The 12,639-nt window shown below is 40.2% G+C and overlaps 1 protein-coding gene across 1 annotated transcript in view; it reads left to right on the top strand.

The window, feature by feature from the left end:
- The window catches only part of ABI3BP (ABI family member 3 binding protein), a 134,910-nt gene that overhangs the window by 72,877 nt on the left and 49,394 nt on the right, over nt 1-12,639 (top strand). Inside the window, exons 30-35 of the mRNA XM_063127713.1 lie at nt 2-70; nt 1,574-1,621; nt 2,582-2,656; nt 4,198-4,272; nt 8,275-8,352; nt 11,260-11,334. Of these exons, the coding sequence (XP_062983783.1) occupies nt 2-70; nt 1,574-1,621; nt 2,582-2,656; nt 4,198-4,272; nt 8,275-8,352; nt 11,260-11,334 (420 nt within the window). The remainder of the gene's footprint in view (nt 1; nt 71-1,573; nt 1,622-2,581; nt 2,657-4,197; nt 4,273-8,274; nt 8,353-11,259; nt 11,335-12,639) is intronic.

Raw genomic sequence — 12,639 nt, forward strand, 5'->3', positions numbered from 1 at the left:
GAAGAGAAAGATCCTGTGCCTTCCAAACCTAAAACTCGGGTCAGGCCTGATCTGCCACAGACCAAGCCTGGTAAATTGATCTTTGTTTTGCATGATTTCATTCATCAATTTTGCTTTTTATCTATTTTAGCATAACTTGGAATACATTTCATTCCTTTTCTCAAAAATGTGATGCAGTATTCATAAGAGCGTAACATGAAAATTGTGTGTCTTATAGATTGTGTATTGATTGGTTTATATGTTCTCATTTAAATTACTGGATACTGAACAGAGTGATTTAACTCAGTGAGTTATTACTTCCTTATGTATGTTTACATTGCTAAAGTTGACTTCAGATTTTTTTTTAAAAAAAAAACCTTTATTAAAGAAAACAGAAAAGGCATACATAATTTCTTTGGTTTGTCTACCATTTTAAATCCATTATTTAAATCATCATGTTGTAATAGAAATGCTATCCCAGTGTGCCAAATGAGGGTGATTGCTAATGAGCACCAATGATCTTGAACCCAGTAGGCAACCCAGTGCCCTCCAGAAGTTTTGGACTCCCATCAGCTCCAGCCAACATGGCCAATGGTTGTGGATTATAGGAGTAGTAGTCCAAAACATCCATAGAGCACTAGATTGCCCTACCCTAGAAGATGCTTTTTAATGGCTTGAAGATGTTTCTTTGAAGAGCATTGACAGTGGTAGCTACTAAGCTAGGACACAGCCCACACAGTACACAGTAGACAACTATTAGGAGTTACATCTGTAGCCATCAGAAGAAAAGTAAGCATGACTATTGAGCATCATGAGATGGTAAGGGAAATCGCATTTCCTTACCATCACTTCCCCCCCCCGCTTTTCTCCCACAATACTTCCTCTTTCTTTACACAAAGAAAGAGGAAGTAAACAACAACCACATGGCCTATTCAGTGGGTATCTTTATCCCGCTGCTTCTCCTGCACACAGCAGGAAATGGTGGGACATTTTGCTACAGCTGAAAAAGTTGGATTTTCTGGGTCTTCTTTTGCGATGGGAAAATGAGCAGAATGGGTGGGTGGGAGGCAGACAGCATTGTCAAAAGGACCCATGAAAAATCGTGAGTGGCCAGTAACGAGCATGCAATAAAATGCTCGTCTGATGATGCACATTGTCTCTGGCTAGGAAAGGATGTTGTTTGCTTTGGTGGGTAGACTACCATTCTCAGCCTGCCAGCTTCCCCTTGTCAATACATACATTTTTAAAAAATAAACACACATTAACAAAAGTATATTATATTTCCAATATTCTCTCCTCGTGAGGAAACACACCCTATAATGCCTGCACTTGCTACTTCCTCCTGCTTGGGGAAATGGCTGGAGCACCAAAAACAATACTCCCTTATGCAGCAACCACTTTACAGCGTAGCCAGGGGACACATTTGTACCCTGGACCTTAACTCAGTACATGAAGTTGGTCAAATAAGCTCCACATATCAGTTGTGTACTATTTACAGATGAAGCAGAAATATGTTTTCATTTTATGTTTCATAATGATTGACAAGATTATTACTGAATATTTGTGTTTTTATTTATTAATCTTATCAATGCAGTCATGGAAGCAGTTACTTTTCGAACTGAACAACCAAAATCAACAATAGGTAAAAACATTTTAATTATCCTATTCATTGTTAATTACAAATAGACTGAATTACAGGTTCTATCTGTACCATGCCATCATATTTTGTCATCGGTTTTAGCAAGATATTCAAGGTTCTTTGCTGTCGACGCTTCATCCATAACATTACTAAAATGAATTTGCCGTGCAAGGCTTAGAAAAAGTTTATATGATACTGAAACCCCGCATACTTCAAAACTGGGCTGATATGAAATGTAGAAGAGCATCTAGAGTACATATTCATTAGAAATCATAGTGTAGGAGTCGTCAATGGTTTGGAATCAAAGATGCTCTTCTGCTAGCAAAATGCCACTTCTGCTCATGGAAAGGATGGCTCCAACCTAGTAGAAAAGTGTTGCTCGTGTGAAGGAACCACAAATCCAATGACATTGTTTCCAATTGTGCGAGCTTTTGCACAAGAAGTGAGCCATAGTAGAAATGGGGGATTTCAACTATCCTATAACATCTGCTGGAAGTCTTAGGCAGAATCTACACTATGGCTTTACAGAGGTATTGACAATTGTTGGGGCCCATGACACATTCCATATACCATTTTCAAACTGCTTTCAGAGTGTTTTATCCTGCTTGGTGTAGAGTTTGCTAAGAAAAGAATATCCAAAGAGGTGTTGACTTGTTTTGCTGACAACTTCATCTCCCAGAAGATGAAAGAAGGAACTAGGAGATTTAACCTGGACTTTTAATCCTGACTGATATGCTAAAGTCGGAGGTCACATTAGATATGGAGCTAAACACATCATTAGTATCCAACATCTGTGTTTTTAAATAAATTAAGAGTGGGCATGGTTTTCCAATTTTTGTTTGCTGATCTAGTTTACCAATTTTTGTCAGAACTGCAAAATGCAGGGAACAGAAATTTAACCCTAACCACTACACTAGGGTTAGGCCTATTATACTAAAAGGACTTGTGTTCAATTCCTTTCAGCTCCTAAAGAAACACATAGAGGTTCTGCCAGACCAAAAACATCTCCCAGCCCAGGTATAACATCAACAAAACCCAGTAAGTGTTTCATTAACTTGAATTTTTCCAAAATTGTATTCAATTTGTAGCATCTCTATTTTGGCACATCTGTAAATATAAGAACAAATATGCCTATATATACAAACACAGTTTGCAAGAAACACCGATGTATTGCAGAAATGTACTATCAGAATAAAAAACTGGACAAAGGTCTGTTTAATACTTTCCCCATTTGTTTTATGTAGAGTTTTTGCCAAATGCATTCCCACACACATAAAAAATACCACATATAAATAAACATAAACACTTGATAAAATATTTTCACAGTGTAAAATACATGATTAGTCAAAAATAACAGCCAGTTATTACTTTGTTTATTCTCTTTCTTATCTGTAGAATATGTAGAACAAACAGGCCAACTGAGTATAAAAGAAAAGGATGAATCACTGCTTAGCAACCAGAGCAATGTTTTCCCTTTCTAATCACATGTTTGGCTAACTGGACAAGAACTTTTTCTTGTAAAGCCTTATGCAAAAGACATTTCCATACATAATGTGTTCAGTCTTCTATTTTCTTCAGTGCACATAGCCATTTTCTTCTTTTAAGAAATACTCTGTGTTATATTGCCAATTTCCATCTGGTTGAAGCAAACTTGCAATAACAATTTGGATTGTGCCCAAAATATCTTTAAAATGGGACAGTGCTCAACTGATTGAAAACTATCACGCTGTCCTTTATGTAATACATTTGGTTTCTTTCCATCTTTTCTCTCTGTGTGAAAATATTTATTATTCTCTTTAAGTGCAATACAGTTTAATTTTATTTAGCCACTAATCATTTTTGACTGATTTTTTATGAACATCCGTAACATATATTTTAGGTTATCTACTTAGTAAATAAATTTTATTTTCATAACTAATAGTTAATACTGCCGATTTGATAACTTAGTAAGCAATCTCTGCCTAGATCATCTTCCAGTGGGAGAGTTCTACATAAATAACGTTTGAGAGGGGGGAAATGTATTTAATACTCAGAGACAGATGCTTTTTCTCAATGATTGTTCCTAGAACTTTGATCGAAATGTTGAAAATATATGTAATTTCTTTCTTCGAGATATTCCTCAGGATGTCTGGACAAGCATCCTATGGAATACTATCATCAGATCCAGTTACAAATAGGAAGACTGCACTTTGTCAAATGGAGCAGCAGGGTGGGCCCTTCTCCTAATGCGTACATGCACTGATGGGAATGGTTCTAGTTTGCCATTTTACACAGATGATCTTTGCAAATGGATCTACTGGGAGGAGGAGGTAGCAGCTGCAGTCCTTAATGGCACTTGCATGCCATGTGAATCCATTGGAGGCTCCCTATAGCATTCCCTATTTCCCAAACAGATCCATTTGCAAGGGAAGGCTGCATTTTGCCACATGAAGTGGGAAGCTAGCCTGGAGCCCTTTCCTGCATCCAGGCAACAAGCAGGTCTTTGGAGAAGGGAACTCAAAAGAGATTGTTCCTCATCCTAGGAAGTAATAGGGTGATATGGGCACCAATTAACCTGCAGTTTTGTTGCTTCCTTGCAGGTCCAAAAGGCAGCCGCCGTGATCCATCAAAACCTAAAACATCACCAAGCCCAAAAGTACCTAAAACCAAACCAGGTAAACACATCACTAACTATTTATTTTACCTCAGGGAGTGCCGGTGATCAAATCTGTGTCATTAAACTTTTTCCCTCACCGGATGTGCCAAGTTGCTCTTGGACAGACAGATTGTGTTTTGGTTCCCTTCTCCTTCTCTAATTGTTTAAATACTGGTATTTTCTTCTGACTTAGACTCATACATTATAATTTTCTCACAAGACTAACTTCTAGAATCATGCTAATGTGTTACAATTTAGAGATTAATTTGATCTGTAGCTCAGCCCTAATGTGTGTTTACTGTGACAGAGTATAGGTCTTCTAAAATAATAAAGAATAAGGTGTTCTTGAGCATGTCCAGAGTACCTTTTCTTTTCCACTAAATAACTACAAGCATCCCTCACCCCATCTAGGATTAGCATCACGGTCCTGCAAGACAGAGTGTGTTATTTCTAAGGAAGTTTGATGTCTTTCAGAAATCGTATTGTTAAAAATCATGAGATGGGAAGTGGACGTTAGAGGAACATTTAAACTAAAGAGTATAGCTGTTATAATTCAGCTCTCTTCTGCTGCTGATAGAATATTTGAATGAAATGTAACAGTGTGTCTGTATTTGTATCTATATTCAAGTATTTAGGGCACAATGCTTTCCATGTTTAGACAGAAAGAAATTTAAACATGCTTGCTGGGGAATGCTGGGAATTGTAGGCCTTTTTCGGTCCAAACATACATAGGATTGCAGCTTTAGTTTTCTAGCACATTTGTTTTTTAGACGAGCTTTTTATAAATAGAAAGATTTCCTGGTGAGGCAATGTTGAAATAAGGTAGAACTGATTTATATTCTGTGAAGACTGGAATTCTAAATAAGCGTCATATTTTCCACTATACTGTAGTCTGAAGAAGGCAGCTTGTGAACATTCTTCTCAAAAAGGAACATTTGTTTCAATACATTTAGCTGTATGAGAGTGTTTATCCACTGGAGCTATTGACCTTCTGAAAGCAAGGCTAAGTCATAAACCGCTATCAAAATACAATGGTGGAAATGAAGCCCAGGCTTCAACACTCTGTCTGCCTTGAACAAATAGCATGGTTCCTAATGACGTGAATCCTTAGTAGACAGGGTCATCTTCTATTTATTGTGCAGTAAGGATTCATATCCTTATAAGACAATATAGGCAACTACTCTGGCATTTTGTTTATTTATACCTTGACTTTTAACACACACACACACCAAAATAAGTATGCATTTTCCAACAAATAAACATTGTAAAATCATTATAACTATTGTGACTCGTGCAGAGTATCTGTGTGCTAGTATGATACTTTTTCAGCTTTCCGTGGGTGCCCGGAAAAGCTGGGTGCAAGGCTGACCAGCCTCCTCTATGAGCTCCCCACTCCCAGCCACTCCCCTCACTCGCACCACTCCCTCCCAGCCACTCCCCCCACCCACTCACCTTCCCACTGACTCGCGGGACTTACCTGAGGCCTCCACGTGAACCATTTCAGCAATGAAATGTTTCAATGCTGACGCTTCCCCTTGCTCAATCCCAGCCACTGTCCCCCCGCTGCCCACTCGCCTGAACACCAACCTGTGGGACTTCCCTGAGGCTTCTGTGCAGGCCAGCGGGCCACACAGCCTCCTCTCTGGGCTTCCCCCCCCCCCAGCCACTCTCCTGCACTCCTTCCCAGCTGCTCCCCCCTCCACTCCCAGCTGTGTTGATCTATCCTGTTACTTAGCAACACAAAGTTCTTAGCTCGGAACCTCCAGTTTTCCACGCATTGCTATGCGCCATGCTTTCCTTAAGCATATATATAGATTCAACAAAAATATGGAGGAAGTTGCAAGAAATCAAATAGGGTTTTTTTTTTGCAAAAGCAAGTGCTCCTGTTCAGCTCCTTGTGCTTGCAGGTGCAAACTGAGCCACGCCCTACTTGTAGGTGCTGTGAGAAGGACCTACTCAATTTGATTCTCAGGTGTGACGCTCTGTTGCTCCATTTCCATGCTCCCCCCAAAGGGCCCAGCAATATAGCTATGGCACCAGAACAGGGATAGTAGTATCCAATAGGTTGTGCCTCTTCCTGAAACCAGATTTTTTGTTTTCATCCAAGCTTGGCCCCAGAAGCACTGTATCCCGTACGCGCATGGTAGGGGCTGCACATGGATCTGGTCTGGCAGGGTGGGGCCAGCAGGGTGCGTGTGCATGGCCTCTATTAGGTTTTATCCAAGGAGGCTACTCCAGCTCACCTCTGGGGAGCATCCATTCTCAGATAAGCAAAAGAGCTATCCAGGCCCCTTAAAGTAAAGACAATAAAGTAAGAGAAAGGGGTGGATCGTATCACTATCCGTGTTCACATATACTACAAAGGTGGATAAGTATTATAAAAGCCTTTTAATACATTAATAAGTTTCACTAGTGCAGAAAAAAAAGTATATTGCCACTGTAGGGCTGTGTAGTCTGACATTTAAGAACACGTTAAGAACACATTAACAAATACTAGGAACCCATTAAAAAAACACTCAAAGTCAAGGATTTTTTTTTTAAAAAAAACAGACCAAATGCGTTTCGACCCTAAAGGAGGGTCTTCCTCAGTGGTCACATATACTGTATAGACACTTAGAAATACTGGGTAGTTATTTAGAAATTGCCAATACCACTAGATGTTACTGTCCCTTGCCACCTTGGCAGCTGGGACAGGAAGCGGTATCTCAAACCTGGGATACTGGCTGAAATATACTAGCCCAATACCTACTTTAAAAAGCAAGGGACGGTAACATCTAGTGGTACTGGCAATTTGTAAATAACTACCTAGATGATGTAGTTTTATTGATAACAGCATTAAAAACAACATCCCTGTTTCACCTGGTGCCTAAAACCTAATAAACTTGGTCCCATTGAAGGCAACATGTCATTCCCACAAGAAAGCCCAACTCATTGGCCACTGCTGGTTAAACAGATGTTAAAGGGATTCTGTAGGAAGACAATGGGGTTTTTATTTTATCTTATTTATTATTTTTATTTTATTTATTACATTTCTATACCGCCCAATAGCCGAAGCTCTCTGGGCGGTTCACAAAAATTAAAACCATAATAAAACAACCAACATGTTAAAAGCACAATTACAAAATACAGTATAAAAAGCACAACCAGGATAAAACCACGCAACAAAATTGATATAAGATTAAAATACAGAGTTAGAACAGTAAAAATTAAATTTAAGTTCTTCACATGAGAGAAATAAGTCATGCTCATGACTGGCCACTCACAGAAGTTCACGAGTCCTTTTGATGATGTCGGCAACCTCCTACACCTCTCCTGTACCTTCCTCTGGTAATCCCATTTTTAAATCATCATCATCATCATCATGCAGTATCCTGATTTTGCTGAAATGTTTTGGGATTTTCTACCATGTACAGGAGAAGTTGCACTACAAATCACCGACTAAAGGGTGCTGTTCCATTCTGGGCTATGAGCAGCAAGAGGATGGGAAGTTTTCCATTATAAACCACACAGGTCACTCCTCTCCAACCGTGTAATACAGCCCCATTATGATTGTGCAAAAGAAGCAGGAAGCAAAGCAGGAAATACAATTTCCTCTTAATCTAAAGAAGCCCAGTGAAATAGCAGAGAAGTTAAATAAATTAATTGCATCAGTATTCTCTGCAGAAGATGGACGGACGAGCGATTGGGGTCATATCATCCAGTCTGGTCTGTTGCCCAGTCCCAGTGCAGACAGAGCAAAGTGAAGGGTGGCGGGGGTGGGGGAAATCTCCCATGCTAATATAATTCAAGGACATTTTTTCCTGCAGTAAACTGATAAACTTATATGTGTGTATGTGTGAATATGTAGTTATTTCCCTTCTTCCAAACTATATTTAATGTGACATGTAAGAAGATTTTGCTGTCTTATATATTTTAGCATAATGCTTACAGCTCTTCGGAACACTCTTGGCAAACTAAGGCAAAATAAATAATTTTATTAATTTTCTCCAGTACCCTCATGATGTATCTCCATTTTTTCCAGCAGAAATTATTCCATTATCTCAAGATCCTATCAGTACCATGATACCTCATGCTCCTGACAAGGCAAAGGCAACGCTTGGTAATCATATTTACTCACAGTCATGTTTTTCTCTTACTTCTTGCAGGAAAAGAAATTCCCAGGAGCAGATTGTGTCATACTATTACAACTAATAACCAGTCTCTCTTTCCAAATACACAACTACCCTTTGGCACAAAACATGCAATATTTGTAGATCTTCACACGAAGAAAGTATTAAAGCATTGGCATTTCCACCTCGGTCCTAACCTTTGAGTTTGAAGAGACAGCAAGATTAATTTTCCTTCAACATAATTTCTATATCTTCATATAACCTTCACACATCATGATTAGCCTTCGATATGTGTATAAATAGATTTATTTCGATACAATGGAGTATTCAGAATAGGCTACAAAATTATCTTATGGCACCATCAAGATACATGGAGACAGGCTTCTGAATTTTTCCTGTGGCAATTCCTCAATTATTATTATTATTATTATTATTATTATTATTATTATTATTTATATAGCACCATCAATGTACATGGTGCTGTACAGAGTAAAACAGTAAATAGCAAGACCCTGCCGCATAGGCTTACATTCTAATAAAATCATAATAAAACAATAAGGAGGGGAAGAGAATGCACCAAACAGGCACAGGGTAGGGTAAAACTAGCAGTATAAAGTCAGAACAAAATCAAGTTTTAAAAGCTTTAGGAAAAAGAAAAGTTTTTAGGTGAGCTTTAAAAGCTGCGATTGAACTTGTAGTTCTCAAATGTTCTGGAAGAGCGTTCCAGGCGTAAGGGGCAGCAGAAGAAAATGGACGAAGCCGAGCAAGGGAAGTAGAGATCCTTGGGCAGGTGAGAAACATGGCATCAGAGGAGCGAAGAGCAATGCTGAGGAAACACTGCTACTATTCAGTTTCAAAATCAGTAGGTCTTGTCAGCAGTAAGAACTGCTACTGTGAAAAATGTCAAATAAAGCTCTGTGGCTACACTCACAGTTGTCTCACACATGCAGCCCAAGCAGTTTATTGGGGTGTGAATTTCCAGAGTCAAAAACCTTCTTCATCAGGTGCACGAAGTGAAAAGACAAAATGGTGGGTATAAATACACATGGTTTGGAGTTTAGAGAAGGTAATACAAGTTAAAGAAATAATGATAATTTGTACATGAAACACAAATGCAATGCACTATCAAACTATAATTGGCATTTGCTGTTAGCAGAAAAGCAAGAACCTGACAAGGGTTGAGCTGTGTGGAATCTTAGCTGAAAGATACCCTGGATAAATCACACTGGAGTCTCTGGGTCAAAGGAATAAGAAAGCTTGTATTTTATTGCAGGAAATACATGTTGTATAGTGTCAGGGTCCAGGGCGTGGGTGGCAAGGCCTCAGCGCAGGAACATCTGGGCTGGGATGGACAGCAGTGGAACCAGCAAACAGAGTCCAGGCAGGGCTGGAGGCAAACAGAGTTCAGAGTCCAATAGCACCAGGGTTCAAGCAGGGCCAGAGGCAAAAGGCATGGTCAGTTGAAGCAGAAGGTCAGGCAAGGTCTGGAATTGCAGGAAATCAGGAACAGGAGACTGTCTTGCTGCAGCAAAGGCTGGAGTGGAAATGCAGTTCTTATATAGCCCTTTCCTGGCTGCTCCCAGCTGGTCTGCATCAGCCTATCTGGGAGTGCTCGCTGATATGAGCCTGGATCCTGCAACTACTCTGCAGCCGGCAGGGTGCACTGTGGCCGCCAGGTGGTGCTGCAGACAGAACCTGACATTTAGGAGGGTCCACGACTCAAGATGGAGAGAGACCTAAAGAGATGTCTCATCTCTGAGAAATCAGAAACCCTAAGATTATCAGCCTACCATGGGAAGAAAGGTCAGCACAGATCAGAGGACAGCCTATGCAGCTTGGAGCCCCTCCCCCCCCCGGGTCTCTCTCTCTCTCTCTCTCTCTCTCCATGTCTACACCAGCCCTATATCCTGGGATCGTTGGGATCATCCCTGTGCATCCAAATGCCACACAGGGGATCCCGGGAGCAGGCAGGGACAATCCCTCCATTTTCCTGGGATAACCCTTAGGTGTAGAAAAGGTTCCTCTCTCCAATCCTGTTCCATGCAGACACATCAGCCTTTCTCTTTTCGCTTTGAAGCTAGCTGAGTTGCACCCACACTTCCAACATTTGCTTGGGCATTAAAGCATGCTGTGACACTCAATTTTAAATTATGTATTATATAACTTCTACTGCAAAGACAAACATGGCTATTCTTCTCAAATTTGTTAAAATAAATAGGTGAGTCTTAAGGTTCAGTCAGGCATGGTGAGCATTTGGGAAGATAATATCATTTAAGGGACCTGTTCTCTCAACCGTCTAAGCACAAACAAAGATATCAGCCTGTTCAGACCTCCAGATGCATCAGCTTATGGAAACATTGGCTGAATCCACCTATATGTGTAGGATTTAAGTTACATTTGGGAGTTATTGCATGCCATTACAAGCCACCTAAAAGATAGGTTAATACTGCAGGGCAAAAAGCCAGTTCTTAACTTAATCTTGTCAAGAATTGAGCCTGTCATCTGAATAGACCAAACTGCCATTGAGTTCATTTACAAAAGTTTTATGTGAGTAATCCTAATTAAAACTTTCGCTAATATTGTCTGGATGAATCTTCTTCCTCTAACCTAGCTATGGAGCAGTTCCTAACTTTCTTCATTTAATATTTCTTTGTCTTCTTCTTTTCTCCCATGACTGAGAACACTTTGAGAGAATACTTGTTGTTCCAAAGTTGATAAAGATGCTGATGCCAGCAGCAGCAGCAACAACAACAACAACAACAACACAATAGCTGTCTTCCCTTTCTGGAATAATAATAGTTGGCTTCCACAGTTGCTTTAACATACTTAGTTTCTTTCAGGCTGAGAAGCAAAGACGTTCATGCAAGCTGTAATCCAAGTTTAAATTTTTATTTCAGCTTCAACAGTGGAACAGTTCATTCCTAATAAATCAAAACCATCCACCAGGCCAAGAATGCTAGAGACCAAACCTGGTAATTGAGTCACTTTTGTAATTCTATACATTCATAGAATTATATTGTTAGCCAAACCTCACTTCCTGTATTTTTAGAGAAAAAATAGCCAAATTCCTCCTGGTTATGCCTGAGCAGCTACACTCATAAGGGGAAAATACAATATTCCCATCCCTTGTCTTCTCTGGAAACTATTATATTGTTCCCAGATTTAGCAAAAAGTCCCAACCTGAGAAGGCAAAAATGCCAGCAGAATTATCTTGGATAGTCAGGGCTTTCTTCTTCTTTCAAGGTTATTTTAAACTTCAAGTGCCAAACACTTTGAGCAATTTGAAGTAACTGCAGCAGCGAATTAAAGCTTTTTACTGGTATCAACTTCCTCCAAGGCATACCTAAGTAGCTAACAGACTAATCTTATGGTCCCTGGAAGAGCATCCCAAGAACCATAGGGTGGTGTGGATTTCAACCACCCCACTGTGAGACCATAGATGTAGCTACAACCTGGCGGGGAGGGAGAATCAAAGTGGGAATACACCCACCATTGCCCTCCCATTGGAAGAGGATTGAGGATGGAGAAAAGAGGGTGGAACAAGGGGAGGGATGGGGATGGGAGAGTAAAGGAAAGGTGTGGAGCCACTAGGTAAACCACTCACTCCATTGCCCATGCTGACCTGTCCACCAAGAGGTAAAGAATATGTTTTTTAAGGTGGAACAGAAGGTATTTTCTCCTCTATCATTCCACCCACTTTGCCTGCAAGGCTTGGGATGGGTGGAAGTCTCTGGTCCTGGAGCCCTGGTCCTAAAGAGTGGCAATCTTTTTACATTGCACCCTATGCTTGGAACATGATATGGGACTGTCACTACTAAGCTTGTGGACTTCTGACAAATATTTCTGCTTACATATTTGGCATATACCACATGTTTATGTAAGTATCCCTCTGTGTGTGTGCTATATATTATGTGTGTGTATCTAGAAAGCTCCTTCAGCGTGCATAAGCGGCTGTGTAGATATTGGGCTCCATCACACCTTCTTTTCCCCCCAGTTTGCCTCCATGTTCCGCTTCATTAGTACATCAAGCTAATGGCCCATTTCATGTGGGTTTGTGGTATCGCGCTATACAGATGAAGCCTCCCTTTTGCTGCCTCCATTTCATTGGTTGTAACATTATGATGAGCCTGGGCTCCTTCCCCCCTTGCTCTGGCTTTGTTGTCTAGCAATTTACCAATTTAAAGTTTCATTGGCTGGGCTCTGTTTCTGCGAGCAATGAGAACGGGGTTGGAGCAATAAAGGTTCATTCAACTGACTCAGCACAAGTCCGTTGGTTT

Source organism: Elgaria multicarinata, chromosome 5 (genome assembly GCF_023053635.1).
Source record: "Elgaria multicarinata webbii isolate HBS135686 ecotype San Diego chromosome 5, rElgMul1.1.pri, whole genome shotgun sequence".
NCBI lineage: Eukaryota > Metazoa > Chordata > Lepidosauria > Squamata > Anguidae > Elgaria > Elgaria multicarinata.